This window comes from Equus caballus, chromosome X, assembly GCF_041296265.1.
Source record: "Equus caballus isolate H_3958 breed thoroughbred chromosome X, TB-T2T, whole genome shotgun sequence".
NCBI lineage: Eukaryota > Metazoa > Chordata > Mammalia > Perissodactyla > Equidae > Equus > Equus caballus.
In genome coordinates, this window is record NC_091715.1 from 6,532,707 (window position 1) to 6,556,997 (window position 24,291).

The 24,291-nt window shown below is 48.5% G+C and overlaps 1 protein-coding gene across 14 annotated transcripts in view; it reads left to right on the forward strand.

Annotated features, from left to right (window-relative positions):
• Positions 1–24,291, forward strand: part of TBL1X (transducin beta like 1 X-linked) — a 211,091-nt gene that overhangs the window by 179,381 nt on the left and 7,419 nt on the right. For all 14 annotated transcript variants that reach the window (XM_070257969.1, XM_070257978.1, XM_070257974.1 and 11 more), the window contains 10 exons: positions 5,240–5,385; positions 8,226–8,484; positions 11,100–11,232; positions 11,635–11,776; positions 12,758–12,821; positions 12,954–13,051; positions 16,257–16,317; positions 19,967–20,088; positions 22,499–22,573; positions 22,961–23,088. In XM_070257969.1, the coding sequence (XP_070114070.1) occupies positions 5,240–5,385; positions 8,226–8,484; positions 11,100–11,232; positions 11,635–11,776; positions 12,758–12,821; positions 12,954–13,051; positions 16,257–16,317; positions 19,967–20,088; positions 22,499–22,573; positions 22,961–23,088 (1,228 nt within the window). The remainder of the gene's footprint in view (positions 1–5,239; positions 5,386–8,225; positions 8,485–11,099; positions 11,233–11,634; positions 11,777–12,757; positions 12,822–12,953; positions 13,052–16,256; positions 16,318–19,966; positions 20,089–22,498; positions 22,574–22,960; positions 23,089–24,291) is intronic.

Here is a 24,291-nt window from a genome sequence, read left to right on the forward strand (position 1 = left end):
TCCTTTTAGAGGTTTAGTTCCCCTGGGTCATTGGTTCGCAACCATAGTGGGGTCAATTAGGCAATATCTGGAGACGTTTTTGGTTGTCACGACTGAGGGTGCTACTGGCATCTAGTGGGTAGGGGCCAGGGATGCTGCTAAACATCCTGCAGTGCACAGGACAACACCCCCATCCCCCAGACAAAGAATGATCTGGCCCAAAGGTCAGTCATGTCACAGTTGAGAAAACCTGCTGTTGAGAGATTCCTCAGGGACACATCTTACTAAGTAGGTAGCAAGCCTGCTGGCTGCATTAATGACTCCAGGCTGGCCGAGCAGTAGACACTAGGGACACTAAGGCTTTGCCCTCACTCGGGTTTTTCATCAAGGTACCACCAAACTCTTTATTCTGTTCGTTTTTAACAACTTCCATACCTGCAATTAAGGCAGTCTGGAACATTCCGGTCTCTGTTACTGACATTCTGTTCTTTGTTCCTGCTGTTGTCGCATTGGGCAGAACAGTTGTGTTGAAAGCTGTGGGAAAGCTGAAAAGGCATAGGGCACAGAAGTCATACCACTCTGGCAAACTGCAAATGAACATGCTCATTAGCCTTGGACTCCAATTGGTAGGGGTGGGGTGCTGGTGGCGGTGGAGGCCAGGCCAGCCCAGGAAGAGAAGCATCCTGCCTAGGGATGCCCATCTTCCAAGATGGCGCCTTACACAACACCTTGGCACGTGGCAGAGCTCCAGCAGCCATGATCTAAGAGGAAGTGCTCAAGCAGGCCTTGCTTACATAGTCTGTGGGCATCTCCCTGGTCCACAGTGAATGAATGGCAGATCCAGAAAGTATCCTAGCAATCATTTCATCCAGTGTCCTCATTGCATAAAGAAGGAAACCTGGAAAAGTGATGTTTCTGCTAATTTGTGGTCTTCTGTCTAGATTCAAAGTGTCTGCGGGTCTGCTGCTCTCACATCTGGTTCTCCCATCAGCTCTTTGAGGTACTTTTTATCCCCACACCATAGAAAAGGAAATGGAGGCCCATCCATGTGAAGTGACCTGGCCCACGCACTCACTCGTTCGTGGTGGAACGACGACAGAACCCAGTGCTCCTGAGTGCTCCTGAGCTTTTCTCTACCCAACCCTCTCGCTTGCCTTCATGAAATCAGATTGGCCAGAAATCAAGAAGAAAGTCTTACAAACAAATGGAATGACACACTGTTGATTTAGAGCGCACACATAAATCCATCCAAAGAAATGTGACTAATGTAAATTTAAGCAGATAGGAGGACTCCTTTCAACAGTGATAGGGCACGTTACAGCAAGTGTTTCCAAAGATACCTACTTTTCAGTCATGGTTTACTGTCATCTCCAATAGAGGACCCAGGTATTAATCAAGGATGTTCAAACTCATGGTAGCCCTCGAAAGCTTTATCCTGCTTAGTCATCATTTTCCTTCAGTGGGGGAAATTTGTTCTAGCATTTAGCTTTCAGCTCTCTTCTTTGCCGAAGACTCAGACTCCCACGCCCTCAGTTCATCTTCCCTGCTCCATCCCCTTCTTTCAGCAAGCCTTAACTGAATGTTGTCATCAACATGTTCTAGAAATGGAGTCTACATTGAAGAGAGATAAGAAATTTATGCAACCAAGCCATATACTCAACATTTAAACACCTGGATACAGAAAGAAATCAAGGACATATTCAAGCCTTGGGTTAGGATTGAGTTTGTACCCTATATTTTTGCAAATTGCCTGCGCTTATATCTGTGGCTGCTGCTAATCAGAGCCTCTAGAGGTCCAGGTGGAAATGGAGTTGGCATCCACCTAGAGAATTTAAGAATTTTGATTCCTATGCTTGTAGGTCTTAGGATATAGGGTAAAAAGATGAATCCTGGAATCACATAGTCTATAGAGTTGAAATTCTAAGTCAGCCTCTCATTGCACATAGGAGTCTTGGACAGGTTATCTAATTTCTGCAAGATTTGCCCTCCTCGTGTCTAAAACAAGAACAGCACCAACTCTGAACACCTGCTGTGAAGAAGGAGCTAGTGGACACAGAGCTTCCAGGTTTGGTTAAAGGAGGTAGTGTGGTCGGAATCTGCTCTGCTTCATGGACCTTCAGTAGCAATTCTATGGCCCTGTGTTGCTTGAGGGACTGAATGAATGAGTGAGTGAAATATACTGCTGTAAACTGAATGTTTGTGTCCCCCCAAAATTCATATATCGAAACCTAATCTGCAGTGTGAGGGAATTTGGAGGTGGGGCCTTTGCGAGGTGATTAGGCAGAGGGCAGAGTCTTCATGAATGGGATTAGGGCCCTCATAAAAGAGACCCCAGAGAGCTCCCTCACCCCTTCTGCCATGTGAAGACCCAAGAAAAAGATGGCCATCTCTGGACCAGGCAGCAGGCCCTCAGCAGACATCAGTTCAGCTGGCACCTTGATTTTGGACTTCCCAGCCTCCAGAGCTGTGAGAAAGAAATGTATGTTGCCTGCGCTTCTCAGTCTGTGGTATTTCGTTATAGCAGCCCGAACGAACGAAGACATATGCCAAAAGCTTGACTTCTCTGCCACAGTCGCTTCATCGGTCACTGAGATTTATTTGTCAGAAGCGCTCATCAGCAGTTAATGCTGTGCTCTCACCGTAGCACTCAGTAGTCATTTCTAGGTGGAGTGTCGTGGTGGGCTAAGAGTGGTGGCCCACTGCTTGAGTTGGATCTCGGCCCCAGCCCTGTGAGCAGAGTGCTGGGGTCTGTCAGTTACCTTCACGGGATCTCGGGACCTGATCTGTAAAGGGGAAAGGAGCAATGAGGGATTGAGTGCAGAGGGTTTCCAGGAGGCCTACATGAATTCGTGCAAGTTCTTGGAGCACTGCCTGGCCAAGAGTAGGCACTGTGTAAGGGCTGGCTGTTTTCATTGTTACTGCAGTGGACGTGGTCCTGCGCTCGACTTTTTAAAGATACCAGGAGGATCAGAAGTGGCCCTCGCAATCCAGTGTTCTCTCCCATCAGCTGGTCAGGACACAAATGGAAGAGAAGGCAGGGGCCGGCTGAGTCAGGTCTGCAGCCATGAACAGTTATGAATTCTTAGGAGAGAGAGACTACTATGGCCAGAATATATAGGGAAGATTCCGGGAGATGGGGAGTGAGGCCAAGAATCCACTTGGGCCTTCTCCATCCATTGACCCGGGATTTTCCTAGCCTACACCTTGCCGGAAACTTGAGTGGTAACAGCGTGGAGATAAGACTGTGTAGTGTGGCAGAGACCCAGGGAACAAGGTCGTTGGTTAACACGGGGGTGGGTTGTTCTGTTTTGGTAGGAGTGGGTGGGGGAAAGGAGAGTGGAGAGAGAAAACAAGTTAGAAGGAAAAGGTAAGGCCGATTAGAAAGGACCTTTGCTTCCATGCTCCAGAGAGCAGGAGCGGAGGAGCCACGTGGGAGAGAGCCTCTGCGGGGCTCTCCTGTGCAGTCTAATTTGGGTAGCTACATGGCTATGTGCAACTGATTGTCAACTTAATAGCAGCTACCATATTACTCTACGAAGTAAACAACATATTTTATATATTCTTCATAATCGGGCAGTGAGGAATGAACAGGGGATGGATTGAGGAGGAGAGAGAAAAGGGAAGGAGAATGCAGACACAGAAATCTCCTTTCGTGGAGGAACATTCCCATCTGGTGAGCATTTCGTTTATTGCAAAGTCTGGTTATATTTTGATAAGAAGAGGTGGAAATGCCAATGCTGTTGCATCTGCTGGGAGCCGGGGCCCATTGGCTGTCCCCATTTGGCTGATGAAGGTGGTGTTCTGGGAACGGGAGTGTGGGAGGCAGTGTGCAGGCTGCAGAGGCGGGGCACAGGGAGCCCCCGGCGAGCCCCAGGCAGCCCACCAGTATGCAGGGCAAGGGAGCTGGGAAGGTGCTCATGGGAGACACACCCTAGGAGCGAGATTCCCAGCATCCCTGCAAGTGAAGGAGCTGACAGAGAGTAGAAGGGAAACTCTGCCAAGCTGGTCATGCCAAGAAAGGTCGGAAGAGTTCAGCCTTGTGGAATAACCAGATTCTACACCTGCAAACCGGCGTTGCCGTAGGCAGTGGGCAGAACATCCTAGCAAGGGGGTTACAGTGTTCACTCAGAAGTCCTGCTTCCTTCTCCTTTGCCTGATCAGTGGAAAATATAAACAGGGAGAGAGTTCAGAGGTATGCACTGGGAATGCCTTTGGCCCCACCCCACCTCTAGCCAGGGAGCCGAGCATGGGGGTCCGTATCACTCACACAGGTCCCCAGAGCCCCTGTTGGCCTCCACTCCCCAAGGATTCCAAGCTCCTGGGCACCCTCGGCCGCCCTGGACCAAGCAAGGTGATGATAAACCACCAAACTGGGTACTCCTTTGCATAAAACACCTGCAGCAGCCTGGGACCCCAGCAGTAAGATGCCCCTTACTCTCCTTGAGGAAGGGCTGGTGCAGGTTCCCAGTTGCCCTCAGACCCCCATGTGGACCCCCAGTGCCTCCTTCCCTGCCTGTCCCGTTGCCTTCTTGAAAGAGGCCTTGTTTCCACTCGCAGTAGTCATCCTTCATCCACACCCTACCTGTGAGTCCCTTCAAATCCAAGCTTTCCATTATCAGTAGCTGCCTATGGAGGCAATCAGTGAGGAATGTTGGGGGCTGCAGGGGAGAAGCCAGCACATCTTAGCCTGGGGAAATTCCCAGTGTTTCGCTAAAACGATTGTGGGCCCCACCGATCGGTCCAGAATAGCCTCTTTTTCTTTGGACATTTGGTTGTGAGATTCATTTGTCCCCATGTACTGGGAGTGCTTGGGGCCCGGCACTTGCCGACCCCAATCTTCTTGGGTTGAAAAGGTGCCCTGTGTGCGCTGCAGCTGGGCTGGGGACGCAGAGAGACCTAAGCATTGAGCTTCTGGAGAGTGGTGCGAAGCCAGGGAGACGGCCTAGAGTCAGATTTCTGTAACAGAAACATTTACCCAGTGCACACTCTGTCCTCTCTTTTGCTTTTAATAATGCTAAAACGGCTCTACCCTTTAAGCTGTGTTTCTGTCCTATACAAACAGAGCTCTTCCTCAGTCTGCATCCCTGCCCTTTCCTGCCCGCTTCACCCCACATCAGAAGCCGGCTGTCCCGCAGCGATGTCCGCCCCTGCTAGTTAAGCGCGTTTGAAATCGGTGGTGCCACCTTTCAGGGTCAGTGGCTGCGCCTTCTGCTCTTCCGTTCAGGTCTCACGGAGCCCTGGCTTCCCTCTCCTGCTGCAGGTTTCTCCCACTCGGCATTCACGTTCGGTATCGAGAGCCACATCAGCCAGTCCAACATCAATGGGACGCTAGTGCCGCCAGCTGCCCTCATCTCCATCCTGCAGAAGGGCCTGCAGTATGTGGAGGCTGAGATCAGCATCAACGAGGTACGTGCACCCCCAGGGCCCCCCAAGCCAGCAGCCCCCAGGAAACATGGCATAGCTTGGGCAACACGCGCAGATCTAATGCGCAGTTCCCTAAGGTCTTTGACAGCAAGTTGCAGCGTTTATTTTTTCACTTTGTGTTAATATTTATTCAACTAGGGGATGGTGCTGATGTCGATACACACGGAGCAAGCTTTCGATGCCCCGTGCACGTCTCTGTTTTCCATAGACATGTGCAGAATTGCTGGCGGTTGACCGATCATCACAGTATCACAATATCTTGCCAAATGTGAAAGGCGCAGCAGTTTTCAGCTGCTTTGTACTTCAGAGCGGGTGTTCGCCTTGCACATGTACAGAAAGTGCTCCCCTTGATTTCTCTGAGCAGGTCGGTGAAAGAGGGACCCCGTGACACATTGAAGTAGCATCTGTATTTCTTGTGACCCCTACAAAGGGCACAACCAGAGAATCAAGGAAAGAGAGATGGCGACTGTTGTGTTCAAGAGGATTTCAAGTCGTGATCTTATTATTCAGCTCATTGTAGAGCTGGTGTGGGGAGAGTGGAACAATAATTATAAGTTAAAATCACACCAATTTTTAAAATGGGTTGTTTTGGTTTGAAACAGCTCCCCAACGCTCCCTCCTGTTTTGCTCTTGGGATTCTCCTGTGAAGATGCCCAGGGCTCCGCGTCATCTGTGCGACCTTTCTCTCAGAGATCCTCCGAGTCCCTGATGTTTACTCCGCACTTTCCAGCTCCTTCTTTGGCCCTCCTTCCTCCCACCTTGATCCAGGCACGCTGTTCTGCCCATATTCCCCGCATTCCATCAGGATCCCTCTCGCACAGCTGAGGCCATCAAATGCCCATGCGTGCCCTCTGTACCACCAAATTTCCAAGGGTAGCCAGCTCCTCAAAAGACCCGTTCCACAGGTCACCCCACCCTTGGGCCCATCTCCCTGAATCCTTCCAGGGTTTCCTCCATCAGGTCCTCCTTTGACTTGATCTCGTCCTTACAAACCTGTCTTATTCATAGCATTTAACTCTGTGCTCTTTCTTTTCTGACATTGGTCATCTCCTCTTTCCTCGTCTTATACCGGGTGCCCAGAGCTCTTCCACAGGTTCCTTGAGGCCCCATCTGGTCTCTTTTTCCAACCACAAAGTGTGGGGATAGGAGTACAGGCCTCCGGAGGCCCCACCAGCCCTCGGATGGTGTGATGCTGTGATTCGACTTCCCTGCCCTTCTCCCCGCCACCCCCCTCCCAGGAATGCAAATTCCATTATGTCTAGAGGAGAATGAAGGTCCTTTCCTCAGTCACTTAGGTTTCAGGTCGTTAAAAGTGAGACAGCATGCTCCCAGAGTTCAGGCTAGGAGGTGTTGTTATTACTCTGGTCACTTACTACTTTGTGCAAAGTGATCATCCTTTTGGGACATGAATATGTGAAGAAGGAAAGTGACAGGGAAGTGTGCTCACCAGTCAGTCAACATTGGCCACTCCACAGCCAGACCCGGGGGTACAGTGGCTGATGAGCTACATGTTTTGCATTGTTTTATGTTGTTTCCTTATTTTCTAATACTGTCACCAGAAGTCCGCTCGAGGGGTGGTGGATCGTGAGATGCTCTCCCGCTGAAACTCAGGTCTTCCAGTTCTTCCTATTTCTGAAGTAATTCAAGTTCACAACACACAGAAACGTGTTTGCACTTGCAAAAGACAATCCGGAGGCACTGAGTTTCATGTGATTTTAATATTTGGAGCACTTGCTAAGGAAAAAACTTTGTCCTGTATTTTTAAGGGGGTATGGAAATTTTTTTCATGGGTGATGGAAACCAGAGAATCAAAAGAAAGTTCAAAAAATGTGAATCAGAACTAAATGATAATGAGCTTTGTGTGACTCTAATATTTGGAGCACTTTCTAAGGAAAGAACTTTTCTCCTGTATTTTTAAGAGGGTATGGAAATTTTTCCATCGTAAATGGAAACCAGAGAATCAAAGGAAGTTCAGAAAACATGAATCAGAAGTAAACAATGCTGTTGTCAGTATATCATGGCTATATTTAGTCTATGCCCTGAACCCAAAAAGTCATTTCAAATGGCAGCAAATGCGTATTTGATTGAATCAGATGGACAGATGTCCTAGGAATGAAATCCTGATTGGTGCAGGAGTCTCTAATTTGGGCTTGAGGCTTCCGAAGAGCTGCCTCTCCCACAGGAAAGGTAGTTATTCTCAGAGACTTCCCACACTTGTCCCAGCATCTGGGCAGGCTTCTCAACCTTGGCGCTGTTGACATTTGGGGTCCCATGTTTTTTTGTTGGGGGGGCCACCTGTGGTGCACTGTAGGATGTTGAGCAGCATCCCTGGTCTCTACCCACTAGGTGCCAGCAGCACCTCCCCAATTGTGACAACCAAAAATGTCTCCAGACATTGCCAAAGTCCATGAGGGGGCACAGTCTTCCCCCCCACAATGAGAACCACTGTATCATCAGGGATGGCACTTTTTGTCATGAAATCAAGTAGAAAGGTTCAGAGGTGCCTAATGCCCCCATTCAGTTTTGTGTTTAGCAAATATTGGGTCTCCCCCTGAGGGCGACCATTGCTCTCAGGTCCTCCAAGGATGCTCACCCTGGCCTGCCCCCTATCCCCACCCTGCCCACCTGCCCCGGCCCACTGTGGATCCCATCACATTGCTCTGGGCGCCCGGTCCATGCCGGCTCCCTCCGCGGCCCCACACTCCTGGGCCTGCACTTCTGCTCCACTGTCCTGCACCTGTCTTGCCTGCAGCACAGAGGGCCGATGCCCAGAGATGCCGTGTGGCGGGAGCTGACAGCTGTCCCCTTGGCTTTCTCCCCAGGATGGCACGGTCTTTGACGGCCGCCCCATAGAGTCCCTGTCCCTGATCGACGCTGTGATGCCTGACGTGGTGCAGACACGGCAGCAGGCCTTCCGAGAGAAGCTTGCTCAGCAGCAGGCCAGTGCGGCAGCGGCGGCGGCGGCAGCAGCCACGACAGCTACAGCAGCCACTGCGACCCCAGCAGCTGTTTCCCAGCAGAATCCACCAAAGAATGGAGAGGCCACGGTGAATGGGGAAGAGAATGGAGCCCACGCAATAAGTAAGTGCGGGCTCCGGCGTTTGCAGGCTTGAGCTTCTGGTAGTTTCTCTCTTGCGTCTGAATGTGGGCCAGTCCAGAGGACTCCTTCAGGGTCTGCCTGCTGTCGTGTCTTATGAGCTGCTTTCTAACGCTGGCTTACTGTTCGGCCCAAGGGCTGCACGCTCCAGGTTTTCATCAGAGTCCTTAGATGTGACGTTCTTTATTCACACATCCTCAATTGTAGGCAGTCCTCCTCCTTTGAGAACATTTCATATGACAAGGGAAGGACCACGTCATTACTGTCCAACAGAAAAAGGTCTCATTGGCGGAGGCCCCTGATCCCATCGGCCAGCCTTCTGTGTTGAGGCTGTTCAGCCAAATTCTGGTCTAATGGTTGAGCTCATGGGCTCCCTCACTGAGAGGGCACCAGGGCCCCAGACAGCAGGTGTCATCTTCCTGGGTCTTTGCAAAACCCTGGAAGGTTAGTCCCTGTTAGGTATTTGCCCAAGAGTATGTGCACGTGAGTCAGAGAGCCCAGACTTTTACCCGAGAACGTGACTCCACTTTGACGTGCTGCTTATAAACTTAGAGACTGCTCCAGGATCTAAGTTCAAAACATACTCGTGTGTGTGCACATGCATGTGTGCATGTGAGGGTGTGCATATGTATTATGGATACGTGTGCACGTCATTGTGCTCATATACGTGTGAGTATGTGCGAGTGAATGTGCATACATGTGTGCATGAGTGTGTCCATACAAGTGCATGTGAGGGTGTGCATGTGAGTGTGCGAATGAACGTGTGCATGTGAGTGTGTGCGAGTGAATGTGCATGTGCATACATGTGTATGTGAGTATGCAAGTGAATGTGTGCAGGTGAATGCATACATGTGCATGTGAGTGGGTACGAGTGAATGTGCATGTGCATACATGTGTATGTGAGTATGCAAGTGAATGTGCATACATGTGTATGCAAGTATGCAAGTGAATGTGTGTGTGCATGTGAGTGTGTGAGAGTCAATGTGTACGTACGTGTGTGTGTGTGCACATGTATCATGCACATGTGTGTCTTCTCCTTTCTTTAAACATTGTTTTCCTCTGAACAGCCGTGCTGCCCTAGCAGTCTGGGAGAGTGGAGATGGCCGTGGTGGTGATGCCTCACCCTGTGGGCCCAGTCTCCATGGCTTCCTCGTGTGCAGCTGGCCGGCCACCTGGCCACCTCAGATGAGGCTGCAGCTCGCACCCAAGCACCAGGGCAGGCTGTCATCCACAGGCACAGCGAACGAACTCTTCAAGTCTCTCCGGCTAGTTTTCAGATCTAGCACTGAGAGGAAAGCCCATCCGGGCTGTAGTGCAGGTTCCGTTACAGTAGGGTGACTTAATGGCCATCTGTCTAGTGTGAAATGAAAAGACGTCCCCGGCAGGCTCCCTAATCAGTAGTAACAAGGTCCAGAATGATGGGGTGGGGAAAGAAGAAGAAGAAAATATGTGGTTTCTACCCATAGGTCATTTAGTGGCTGTCCACTCACGTGCAGTACAACCCTCAAGTTTTCACAACTAAGATGGAAAGAAATGTAATTGTTTTCTTAGTCTTCCATCACAGAAACTAATTTGTAATTGGTGAACTTCGAGCAATCTGTATGTCTGCCAAGAGAGAAATTTTGCAGAATTTTAAATGGCACCGATTTCTTTTAAATCTTAAGAAACTCTAATGGAATGTGGCTGCATAGAGACGAGTGTGCAACATACAGCCTGCAGGCAACTCGCAGACAGAGGGCCTTCAATTCATTAGTACCTGTGGGTTCCTTTTTGCCTGAGGGCTTGCTGCCCCCCTCCCTGGCACACCTTCCTCTGCTTTCCGACTTTTGCTTTCTCCCTGAAGCCTGGTGCGAGTTCTGCACTTTATTCCCATCTTTCTGCAAGGCAGGCCGCGGCCATACCGGAGTGTGTGCGGTTACATTTCATTCTGACCCTCAAGAATCTTTTTCCTCCTGCCACTTTGGGGAAGAACAGCCACTTTCCAGAATGGTTCCCTTGAAGATGGCATTTAGCATGGCTTGTCTCCACTGTCATCAAGCATACCCAAGAACCCAGAATCAGGATCCCACGGTTCATCCAGGGTGGGCTCATTCAGTTAGAAAGGCTGGCAGTTCTGCTTGGTTTGAGAAGTCTGACACAAAGGTGACTGCAGTAAGAAAAGAGCATTTGAGTCCTAAGAACATGAGGGTGTTTGAAGGCAGGGGGGGGAGGATGTTGGGTATACTGGTGGGAGCTTCAAGATGAAGAGGTGACACCTCAGAAGGGTGCTCCCCAGTAATTAATGACTTGTCCCATTGGAGAACAAAAATCGTCTGCTGGCTCTTGTCATCTCTCTCCAGTCTTGTTCTGGTTGTTGCTAGACCTTAGTCTGGCCCTACTTATGAAGAATAGATAACAGTTTTTATTCCTCTATCAAATTTGGAGACTGTTGAAACAAAGCAACATATATTTACTGAATTGCACAAAAGCTATGATTTAGTTATAATCATCAGAGGTAATATTACTTAGTGCATAAAAAGAAGGTATTTCTAAAACGTCCCCTGAGAATGAATTTCTTTTGTATTGATCAGCTGTGGGTTTTTACTGTTTCCCATGACAGATAATCACTCAAAACCAATGGAAATAGATGGGGACGTTGAGATTCCACCCAACAAAGCCACAGTCCTCCGGGGCCATGAGTCCGAGGTGTTCATTTGTGCCTGGAACCCCGTCAGTGATCTCCTAGCGTCTGGGTAAGGATGGCAGCTGGGTGTGCTCCAGAGTCTGGGGTTCCAAGATGCTCGCTCTTCTCTGGAATTCTGCCTCATGGGACACACGCTTCCCTCTGACCTTGTTTGTGGTGTCTTTCCAGTGTGTGCAGCCTGAGGCCTGGGGTGTGTGCCCCACTCCTCCTTAGACTATGGGAACAAGAAGTCCTTGTTCCAAGCCTTTTCTCAGTGGGATGGGGAGCAATGCCAAGACATTTAAAATGACTAATACAAAGATCAAGAGGAGAAAAACGCAGTGAGCGAGGGGTATTAAAAAGATGGAAGGCCACAGGCCACAGATGGCTGACCTAGCCAGACAGCAAGTAGTGACGAGCTTCAGTTCCCCTTGAAGCGAATGTTGAACGACTCCATGTTTTCATCCTACAGATCTGGAGATTCGACTGCAAGGATATGGAACCTTAATGAAAACAGCAATGGGGGCTCCACCCAGCTCGTGTTGAGGCACTGTATACGAGAAGGGGGACACGATGTCCCAAGTAATAAAGACGTGACCTCGCTGGACTGGAACGTAAGCATCTGCCGCCTCCCAGATGTTAAATCTGTAACATCTGCCAGGCGTCACGGCGAGGGCTGCGTGTTGGAGCGTGTGCGAGCGCAAGGACGCAAAGGGTCCCGTTTGCCAGCCGCCCCGGGGGCTAGTGTCATGGGGGCTCTCTGTTTCTGAGAGTTCCTAACGAGGCTGCATTGGGCAGACAGCTAGCTGGGTGTTCACTAGTCATTCCGCATATGTCTGTAAGATGAGTCGGATGGTTTTATCGGGGCAGCTAGGCCAAGGGGAGCCCCAAGATGGTTGTGCTGGGAGATGTGATGAGCAGCCAAGGACAGATGACCTTCCCCCTTGATACTCCAGCAGCCGGTGTTCTGTGCATTTATACGGGGGACACACACAGGGCTTTATAACTTCTTCTGACTTTCTCTTGTTCTTGATAGTGTTTCTGGACATTCTGTCATTTCCTCACAGACTCTACTCTTCTCTATGTGCAAACACATTTTTAAAAGCTTACTTAAGTCTCCAAAAGTCTCCTTATAACTTGTCACATGGGATTTTTTTTTTTTAAGATTTTATTTTTCCTTTTCTCCCAAAGCCTCCCGGTACATAGTTGTGCATTTTTAGTTGTGGGTCCTTCCAGCTGTGGCATGCGGGACGCTGCCTCAGCGTGGCTCAATGAGCAGTGCCATGTCCGCGCCCAGGACTCGAACCGGCAAAACCCTGGGCTGCCAAAGCAGAGTGCACAAACTTAACCACTCTGCCACGTGGCCTGCCCCTGTCACATGGGATTTTTAATTATGTCATCAGGTGTGAGTGGTTACATTGTATTTTCCTTGCTCCCTCACCTCCTTGGTTGCAACTCCTATGTTTTAATTTAGGAACAGTGTGAGCTAAAGTTAGTGTCTTACCTGGGAACTTATTAGTGACTTAAGAATATCTTCGATTTTTCAGTCCTGCCCTCCTAAGCTGTTTTTGTTGGTCTGTGTTTCTGGCCCACAGAGTGATGGCACACTGCTGGCCACAGGTTCATATGATGGTTTTGCAAGAATATGGACGGAAGATGGTAAGTCCTGCCTCCCTCGGGTTGGGGTTGGAGAAGAGGTGCTTCAGCGTGTAGTCTTCGAGTGAACAGACTATGACTTTGAAGTCAACGACAAACAAGTTTACTGTTTTTTGTATGTTTTTTACATAACAGGTAACCTGGCCAGCACCTTAGGCCAACATAAAGGCCCCATCTTTGCCTTGAAATGGAACAAAAAGGGGAATTACATCTTGAGTGCTGGTGTAGACAAAGTGAGTAGTAGCTTAAAATACATCTCTTTGATCTAGAGATGCTGATTTATTTTTAATCTCTAGATAACATCGTGGTTTCTTTGAATTCTAAGACTTTCTGCTTCCCCTTAAGAAATCAAAAGAACTTGTTTAGATTTTGTTTATTTTCTTGGTTTTGATCTTACTGTTAATTTATAACACATCATCTTTTAATATATTAAACTGTTGCACAGACTTTGTGCATAGCTTCCCGCATTTGTTCTAAGGCACATAAGTTCAATGACAGGAAGAAGAGATTTCCAAACTGCGTTTGCTAACACTCAAAGAGGCAAGCTGGTGTGGGGTGTGCTGTGCATACACTTGCACCCACTGAGCGATTTTAGAAGCACAGACTGTTTTCCTCACCAGCCTTCTGTTTTCCTCCTTTGGTGGATTGTTACTTCCCATTGTAGACTGCAGATTTCTCTGAGAGCAGTAGAATAGACACACATACAAGAGTGCCTGCTCCCAACAGCCTGCGGGGCAGATGCCAAGTTTACAGGCTTTGTCCCTGGCCGGAGCTACCAGGCGGAGGTGATGGCACTAAATGCGAGTGGCTGCGAACACCCGGGTGCATCTAGCAGCCGTCACCAGGGGAGGGAGCACAGGACCAAGAGTAGGGAGGTGCAGGCGGCGCCCCGGCTCTGGGTCTGATGAATCCAGCCCGTCTCAGCCTCTCTGGGTTTCCTCAGTTGTTGAGTGACAACAATAACTTGGAATGAACGGTGTGCCATTCCTGAGACTCAGTAGGAATTCCAAGTCATTGCTTTGGAAAAGAAGTATTAGCAAGAAATGAATAAGAAGTGGGGCGGGGAGCACGTTTTCACATCAGTTTGTGTTTCTACAACTAGAAACTGTGTCTGAATACTGTACTTTGCTTTGGTCTCTAAAAGCTTCACATTTTCATCATGGCTTCAGGATAATTTGAAACCCTTAGTAAGTTGCTGCTTTCTATTCATTCATGTTCTAAAAATTAATATAAAATAATAGACAGACCTGTAAACATTGGCACGCTCTTGGAGAAATCATAGTTGCATTTGGCGAACTGCAGCCCACGGGCCAGATCTGGCCATCACTTGTTCTTCTTGAGGCACACCTACACGCGTTTGTGTAGAATTGTCCATAACTGCTTTCACACGACAACAACAGAAGTGACTCAGAGACTGAAGGGCCCTCGAAGCCTAAAGTATTTACTATCTGGCCTTGACAAGTTTGGTGACCCCCGCACTAGAGGAGAGCCCTCTAGGTGAATGCATCATTCATTCTTGATCTTTCTCTGTTCTAAGCCAATAAACCCTTCATTCAAACTCGTTAGCCTAATGTCTAATATTGAAAAAGCTGAGCTGCTGTGGTTGACACACTAAATGTTCTCACAGAAACACCACCAAATTTTCCGTGAGATGTTCTGGTTCAGATATTGCGCACACACAGCACTTTGTCGTGTCAGCAATATAGCTGATTGAATTATTAAAATGATTTGTGCAAATGATCACTAACCTTTAAGAAGCACTTTACCTACCGCATGTGTTGGCCCATTCGATGCTCCCAAGATGGGAGGCAGGCCCTGGTGGGGTGGATCTCATTTCACAGGGGGCTTTGCTCATCTACTCGGGACACACTGGCCTAGACTGGAGGTGGAGTTGGAACTCAGGCCTTGGGTCACTAGTCATTACTGTCCTTTGACTTTCACAGAATTCTAAAGAGTTCTTTGCATCCTCACCTCCTTATTCCAGGGGCTATTTTTTATATTTATTTCTGATTTTCTAGCTGTTTATCCTTTTTGACTCTACCAGATGATGAGCTGTGTGGTCAGTGAAAATGCACTTGTGAAATTCTCTTAGTCCTTGGGTCATACACTATCTGCCATTATTAGTCAGCCATGACGGGAATAATAGTAATGTTCTTGAAAGTAATACCCAGGGAGGAAATGTAATTTACACGATTGCTGGCCTTGACTATCCGTGCATGCTTAACCCAAAGTGGCTAAAGTATCTTTCAGATTGTTAAAAGCTTTTGTGTAATCTATGTTTTCTTTTGTCCCGTGTATAGTTAATGTAAACATTAACAAACAAAACATGATACAATTACTGATGTGGTATCTGAAATTCTATCAGAATTGTGAAAGAGTTTATATATTCTCTGCAGTACCAGATTTGTTTGTGAGTGGCTAAATTAAGAAAAGAGTTACAGTCCACCAAACAAACAAGTGTTAACTGGCCTAGAGCTGACCCCAAACTTCGAGAACCAAGTTTCAAAGATACTGACAGCTCTGAGTATTTCCTCTGAAAATTTCTGCCATCAACACAGCACTGTGACCAGTTCTTCTTAAAGCAAAATCTTTATCGTCATTGACAGGGAGGTGGATAGGTTCCAGTTAAGTTGAAAATTTCAGTTGATTAAGACTCAGTTCCGATGGTGTTCATTGAGCTGCCTCTGGCTGCCTCCCTGGGTGTCTTCCCAACATCAGTAAGCTCATAAGAATTCATGATTTACTTTGTTTTCCAGGGCAGAGGTCATTTTACCCCCTTATTTATAGACCAATAAATCAGCCTCACCCCTGCGTAATTCAATTTCTCTGCTGTACCCAGTATTCCCAATTCAGGGGGTGACGGTCAGGGGAATTTTCAGAAATGCCGGTTTCGGTAGCTCTTCATTTGGAAAATCCCAGAAAGATGTTTACATATGCTTTGTTCTAGGTTTTTCAACAGTTTTCCATGTTTGAGGATGAGGGGGAATCCCCACCAATTTTGGTGGTTTTCAGAGTATCAGTTATGGCTGCTGTGTCTCATGGAGCAGCCCTCAGCACCTGTGGCTGTTGAGGTCATAACATGTGGCCATCCAGATTAAGTGTAAAACTCACACTGGGTTCCAAAGACCTAGATGAAAAAGAGAATGCCAAATATCTCATTAATACTTATATACTGATTACATGTTGAAACAATAATATTTTGGCCATAGTGGAATGCAATAAAATATATTGTTAAAATTAGTTTTACAAGTTTCTTTTTTTTAGTGTGCTTGCTAGAAAATTAAACATTTCCTGTGTGACTCACATTCTATCCCTGTTGGACAGTGCTGGTTTAGAAGGAAGAGGGGCTCGCTGCCTTTTCTTGTACAATAAATTTTTCTGAGAAAACTTTGCAAGAAGAATAGTTACTAACTTCTTCTTTTTATTTGCGGAGCGCAGACAACAATAATTTGGGATGCCCACACAGGAGAAGCCAAACAACAGTTTCCATTTCATTCTGGTGAGTTGTGGGGTTTTTTTGTAATTCAAAAATAATAATTCAGAGTCTTATGAAATGTCCCAAAATGTCATCGTGACTGATTGGAGGAAGGAGGCCGTGGAATCTGGCTGGTGGGAAGGAAACCCATTTCGTGGCAAGTATTGCTCTTAAGGTTTACAAGATACAGATGCTGTCAACACCCACCTGCTCAAAAGTTGGATAACACAACAGCGAACCAACCATAGCACCAGTGTGGACTCCTTTCTCTGGCTGTCTCTTCAAGAGGGATGTTGTGTTGGGGATCCCTGAGACCACACCCAGATTCGGCAGTTCGCGGGGAGGGCTCACGGAACTCCGCATATCCATGTACTCACAGCTGACATTTGCAGCAAAAGGATGCAAAGGGAGATTTTCGAGCACAGGGCAATATCCAGAGTTCCCAAAGATCCCCTCCCAGTGGAGTCACACACAGGACATGATGAATTTCCCTAGAAACACGTTGATAACACATGTGAAGGGTCTCCTACCTGGGAAACCCATCAGAGACTCAGTGCCCAGGGTTTTCCCTTTGAAACTGATCTCGTAGGCACCCTCTGCCTGGCAGGTACCAAATTCCAGACTCCCAGAGGGAAAGCAGGGATTCGGCATAAACCATGTTATTTGCACGAACAGTTTAGGCACAGAAGTGCTTCTCATGAGTTAGACAGTGGTAGGAGCCCTCTGCGCGTCTGAATTCCCAGACATGGGCCAAGGGCCAGCCCTGCCAGTAGGCCTTCCCATGGAGAGTCTTGGCTGCGTGGGCATGTGGCCGCTACTCTGGTCCTCACCACGTCCCCGTGTGTGTTGGGGCCACATGGGGCAGCCAGGGGTCCAGAGACTCCAGTTTTGCAGATTCCCACCTGATAGTACATGCTCTGTGCAACTCAGTCCTGTTGTTAGATGTGGCCTCTCCGCTTAAGACATGGACAGACAACCACACCCTCAATTAATAGACCGTCAGAAGAGACTGGCTTAAAGTTGACAGAGGGAGTAGATGCCACTTCCCTTCTCGAAGTGTCTGTTCCATTTTGAGGGAATCACTAAATGTATGGGGTGAACGTTCAGTGTTAGATCGAGTGTCCCTGAGGTGGTGCTCAGGAAGGGATCAGCGTGTCTTTCCTGATGGTAGTTTGGGGAGCCCGGTGATGGGTGATGGAAGGGCTCACCCCGAGACGGCACAGCCCATCCTGGTGCCCAAGGAAGGCTCCAAGCAGGGGACCTTGGTCCTCCGGGGAGCAGACTATGAGCCAGAGGTCCCAACGAGGCAGGACTGTGCCAGATGCATAGATGCCAAGGTCTGTTATCCCACGTGGTCTTTGAGCAGTGCCCCTCCTGATGGAGGCAGCTCACAGCCTGAGGCAGACCCAGGAGGCTGTGTTTACACCCTGCTGCTTTGGAGAGGTGGCGCCTTTCTTCCGGGGCTGTCCTCAAAGTGGTCCCCAGTGGATACACCTCTTGAGGCTGCTGGTGACTTTTGTTATTGGTGTTGCTTCAGTCTTACACCATCGATAGTGTGGAAGTTGCTGCACATAGTACAGAACATACTTCTCCACCAGGACATGGGCACGGCTCTGAATGCAGGCAGGTTGGGATCCCAACCAACGTGTGTGTGTGTGTGCGTGCGTGTGTGCGCACATGCGTGCGCCAGAGTATACATAACATAATATTTTGTATTATGTTATAAAATACAGCCATGAGGAGAGCCTGGGTGAAGGGTACATGGGATCTCTCTGTACTATCTTTGAAACTTCCTGTGAATCTGTAAGCATTTCAAAATTATGGTTTTTTTTTAAATAAAAGCAAAGAAAAGCCTGAGTCTCCCGAGAATAGTGTTGGCTGCTGAACCTCACTGGCCCACGTGTGGGTCGGGCGGCACACAGATCCCCAGAATAGCTTAGCCCTGTTACTGTCACTCACCGACACTGGGTGGTGAGATCATATCGGGGGCTCCAAGGGTCCTGGTGGCAGAGGCCGACTCAGAGTCGTGCCAGCTACCTGAGTACAGAGGGTCCCTTCTTTGGATGACAAGGGTCAGTAGACATTAATTTTTATGGCCAGGTGCTGGTCACCATTCCCTGAACTGCCCATCCAGATCGTCACATTTCCAGGCGCATTAATTGCATGCCTGGAAGGCAGTGGCTGGCCCAGGAATTTGAGATTTTGCTCATGCAGTGTTGTAAACAAGAGCCTCTGTGGGCTTTGCTCTTTGGCTCACGGGATCATCATTCTGAACAAACAGGTTGCTTCCTTCATTCCACTGGGCACACGTGATAAATGTCCCGGGGACCGTGGGGCTGTCATGAAACATTCTGCTGGGGATGTAAAACAAAGAGATCCCCAGGGGGCCGGCCCTGTGGTGTAGTGGTTGAGTGGTGCTCTGCTTTGGTGCATGGGTTCATGGTTTCAAATCTTGGTCGTGGACCTACATCACTCATCAGCCATGCTGTGGCAGTGACCCACATATAAAGTAGGGGGAATATTGGCACAAATGTTAGCTCAGCAACAATCTTCTTCAAGCAAAAAAAAATGGAAGATTGACAACAGATGTTAGCTCAAGGCTAATTTCCTCAGCCAAAAAAAAAAAAAGAAGATCCTCTCTGCTGTTGGAAAAGCCAGTGCTGACTCTCAGCCAAATCCTCTCACCATAATCTCCACCTGGGGCTGGAACAGGACATGGAAGCTAATAGGATCCATCCCTGCAATTATGGAAGGTAGACATGTGGAGGGGTGCACCTTTTATTTAAAGCTGAGGAAAGGAAGGGGTAATCCAATTGTTAGCATATCCTGAGTAAGCTGGATTCTTCTTCCAATTCAGTGCTGACTTACCTTTAAGAAAACACACAGGAGACAAGGTTATGTATTGATCAGTTGGTGAAAATGCTGTGACCAGAGGCTTGCAGGAGCCTAACTCCCTATTTCCCCTAGAAGCATGAAAGTGTTGGGAAAGAACAAAGATGTTGAGTAGTGTGATGGGGAGGTGAGTAGAAAGGGGAGAGCACCGTGAGTCAGGAGGGTGGTCACCATCCCCCAGCCCCTCAACAGAGCTTGTGGGGCCACCTGGACCTGAGAAAGGCCCAGGAGCCAGATAAGGTGTTCATCACAAGTCCTGAGCCATGAGCCCAGTTGTGTCCCCAAAGGGGTTCTTGTCAACTCTTAAGCATCCTCCAGTTGGTGGGATGTCTTATGTGTTGTGGGAGATGTTTCAAATCAGGATATCTTGATCTAGGATAAGAAATCTGCTTCCTCTCCTTTTCTCTCTTCCCTATCTAAAACAAATCAAATCAGCCCACGCCAGCGATATTCCTGGAAGCTGTAAGGTGCAAGAGCGGGTGGCACATGCTTCTCACCTACCCCTCTCACCTGTGCCAGGGGAGCAAGAGACTCTGCATGCCATGGGCACTTGAAGTGTCATGGGGTCTCGCTCCAGAGTTTCTCGTCATCCCTCCAAATGCGGAAGGAGAAGTCTTTAAGGCCTAGGAGGGAAAGAGCTTGTGTTCACACTGGGAGTATTTTTTTCTCATCATGTTACTAGATAAGGCTTCTTGACTGTGCTTTTAATTGTTCTGAATCAACTGAGCTCTGTGCTCAATCAGTAAATGCAAATGTCCGCCCTCTCCTCCCTGCTCCACAGCCCCTGCTCTCGATGTAGACTGGCAGAACAACACTACCTTTGCCTCCTGTAGCACAGACATGTGTATTCACGTCTGCAGGCTCGGCTGTGACCGCCCCGTCAAAACCTTCCAAGGACACACAGTGAGTGCCAGTTCTGATTATGGGACTTGAGTTCATGAGAATATGCTGGGAGTGGGGAGCCATCGCCTCTCTGCCTAGGATTAAAAGATGCTGTGACTGCAGGCCAGTTCCTCTGCAGCCCTTTGCTACGTGTGTTGTTGTAACTATCTCAGGTGGTTGGATTAGCCCAGTTATGAGCAAGCAGCAAAGACTTTAAAGTGGCTATTATAAAAATGTACAAGGACATAAAGGAAAGGATGCTTGTAATGAGTGAATAGATTGGGAATGTCAACAGAAAAAGAACAGCTATATTCTTAAAAAGCATTGAGATGAAATTCTGAAAACTGAGAGGTATAATGTCTGAAATGAAAATTGTAATGGGTGGGTATAACAGCCTATGAGAGATTGCAGAAATAAGGTTAGTGAACCTGGAGAGAGATCATAGAAATTAGCCAGTTTGAAGAATTGATAAAAGATTGAACAAATGAACAGAGGCTTAATGACCTACAGGACAATATGAAGCACTCTAGCATACATGTATATTGGAGAGAGGAAAAAAGAGAATGGAACAGAAAAATTATTTGAAGCAATGATGGCCAAATTTCCCCAAATTTGGTGGAAAACTTCAACTTTCAATCCAAGAAGCTCAAATGCCAGCTGACTTCTCATTGAATTCCTTAGTGTGGCACAGGAGGCTTTTCACAGCCTTTTCCCAGCAGATCTTGCTCGTGTCCAAAGCCCCCTATACCTCAGCCCTCCTGGAAGACCTACTGGGTTTGAGCACCTCACACCTGCAATGCTCCCCTTCAACTTTCTCACAACATCCCATGCCACTAATTTAATGGACATAAATTCCATTGTCCTCGGCACTTACCTGTTTCCTCAGTACCCACCTTTTCCACTTCTGTCCCCACAGGTCCCTGCTTCCAAAAAAAGGTGCTTTCAGAGCACAGGGATCATACGTCATGTTAACATCTCATTGTGGCTCTAAACTGACCCTTCTCTTTATTTTTCTGCTATGAGTGTGTTTCTCCTCTAACTCAAGACTATTCCCAGGCTTTTAATAGGGCTGCGTGTGAAGTCTTCGTGACTGCCAGCCATCACACCATTTGGGTCTTTTTGCAGCTCATCATTCAGCACAAGACGTGAGTTTAGTGTAGTGGAGTCTTTTTCTTCCCAAGACCTGTGAGCTGCCTGGGAACCATGACTGGGGCTGTAGAGGGAGGGAGGGAAGACCACACTTTCAGGAAGGAGTTTGTTCCACTGTGGAGGAATAAAGGTGGTTTCGATGGGGACGGTCAGTGGGGACCAGCTCCACATTCCCAGGCCCTAAGAGATCCACCCATGGGTTCTCCTCTCAGCAGGTGCAGTCGGAGCCACCCAAGTTGCCCTTGTCCTGGCAAAGCCTGTCCCTGGGTCAGCACCTCTTATCAGACACCAGGTTCTTTTGCTGTCCTCCTAGACCTGCTTTCTCATGCACGTCTGTGTGTGTGTACACACACACAACCCGTCCCCTCCAGTCCAACCCCTTCGTCCTTCCCTGACTCACCCAGTGGTCTGCTCCATGGACTCCAAGCTTCCTTCCTCCCTTTTCTCTGGGCCATTCGCTGTTGGTACCACGTGGAACGTAAATGTGGTCTTGTCACTTCCCCACTTCACGCTTCAAAATTTGGTGTCCATAGCAGGAAGCATGACCATAAACTTTATCATCCAAACCAGAGCACTTAGGAGTAGAAAATTAATTATGAGTGTGAAATTAGTTAATTGTTAGGCTGGGACAGCAGGCAGGCGTGGGACTCTCCTGGGCAAATGGGGCCCTCAGTCACCCTCGTAGAAAGCCCAGGACCCACGCCTTGCTCCCACCGTTTCTCCTTGGCTTGCCATGCCCAGCATGTATCCCCCCACCTCCAGACCTGGCCACAGTGTGGCCCCTCCGCCCTTACCCTCATCCTCCAGGATTTAGCCTCTGGTGCGTCAGACGCTTTGTTTCTCTACATCCCCCCACTCTCCACACAGCACCAACAGAGAAATGTCTTGTACGGATTTAGACAGAGAGAGTAGCTGTTGTATTAAAAGTGCGTAGGAAATTGATTTTAAAAGTCAGCTTTGAAGTAGCAATGGTCTTGTTGGTTTTACGTGCTACACTTATTACGTGTAAGTTTGTTGGGCTTCCTTCCTAGCTGTGATTTTTTTCCTTAGAGAAATATGGATGAGGGTGACTGGTTGTGTATGGTATATGGCTTGCTTTTCTATAAATGAGAAAGGCAGAGTCAAAGGAGAGGAAGATATCTGGCTCCTGGGCTGGCGTTCTTTGAGATCCTGGGTGGGTACAGATGCTCTTCGCGAGCTGACGAAGTGCTCCTGCCCCCTGCTGGAAGGTTGCCTTACTACTCACAGGCCTTTCTTCTTAAAACCCTTTGCTCTCTTTCAGAATGAGGTCAATGCCATCAAATGGGATCCTTCTGGAATGTTGCTAGCATCTTGCTCTGATGACATGACATTAAAGGTAAAGTCGTGGGAAAGGATGGCTCTTTGATCGGAGATGACCCCATGTACTCAGTACGGGTCTTGCAGTCCCTGCTCCTCTGGCTGATTATTTCATTATGAGCAGCTGCTGCCTCTGTCGTTTTCCCCATTGCTCCCTCGATGGTTTGCTCTCCTCCAGTTAACTCCTGTTTATCAAAGCTCCTGCCGAGAATCCTTCCCTTCCCTGTGACCTTTCTCACGGCTGCCCCCTAGCATTTTGCCCACCCCTTTGCGTGCTGCACACTGCACGGATGGTGCGCTTCCCAAGGGCCAGAAACCTAATGAGCGCTCACAGAATGAATGATGTTGGACCAGTCCTGGTCGGAGAAACAGGGTTTGTTCACATTGTTCCTGATACGTTTTCTAGATCTGGAGTATGAAGCAGGATACATGTGTCCATGACCTTCAGGCTCACAGCAAAGAGATATACACCATAAAATGGAGTCCCACCGGACCAGCCACCAGCAACCCAAACTCCAACATCATGCTAGCAAGGTAAGGGGGCGGCCTGCAGCCCAGTCTTTGTTCCCAAAAGCAGCCTTGCTCCCTGCAGCTGAGCTAGATACACAGCCAGTAAAAGTTATTCGTATCCAGGGGAAACAAAATTTTGCTAAGGTGTGTTGCAAGTTTGTTTACTCCCTTCCTTCCAAGCTAAATGAAACAATAGCTCACTTGGAAGGGGCCCGCAAGATATACATATCACATGACCCCTGACCTGCAGTAAGGAGGGTTTCAGCCACGAGGCTGGTGTGGCCAGGCTTCCAGCACTGGGCTTTGGGGAAGGTTTTATTATGGCAGAGAAGGGAAGCAGCGTTCCGCTCGGACCTTGGGCTTGGTTGACATAGTGCGACTCCGAGCTGCAGGTGGCGGGACTTCTGAGTGGTGATAAAGGGTCCCCAGCCCTAGGCAGGTCTGACCAGCCCGTTTCTATAGTGCACCCCCTCAGACACCAGCAGGAGGGAAGAGTGGTTAGAAGGGACCACAGTGGCCTCCTCAAGCCACATCCCTTTAGGCTGCAGTCACCAGAATTGTCTCATCCCACCACTCCTCAGGCCCCATTCGGGATCTCCCATTCTGCCTTGGTACTGTGTTTTAATGAGAACGTTTAGAAGAACAAGCTGAAGAGATTCTGAGGCTGATGCTCGGATACCTAGGGGTCTGGAAACCATGATCCAAAGAAACGGAGGTGTTTGTTTAGCCCGGAGAAGACAGGGCTCCAGAGGGATGCTTCCCTCCCAGGAAGCAGCAGGGGCTTTATTCCGTGCCTTACAGAGAACAGAGTTGTGGGGAGAGGTGACCAGTGGCACCGTCCCCTGTAGCTGAGGAAGCACCTCCCCTCCACAGCGTAGCAGTGGGGGCAGGGCGGCCTCGCCAAGCAGCAAGCACTTGTTGCTGAAAGTGCGCCACCCAAGGCCGTCTCTTAGAAAACACTGGAAAGAATCCCTGTGTCAACTGAGAGGCTGAACCAGAAGAACACAAAGGCCGTAATTCTCTTATTTCAAGTAATTGTCCTAAAATCCACTTAAATGACGATGATACAGAACACACTGCAATCATTTTTTTTGATGACTTGGAAGGTGCTTTTGTGTCACGTGGTACCCATGATGAGCATAAATTTTCCTTTTAGTCAATGAGTATAAAAGGGCCCTACCAGTGCCTAATGCGTCCCTGTGGAGAGAAAGACTGCCAGATGGCAGC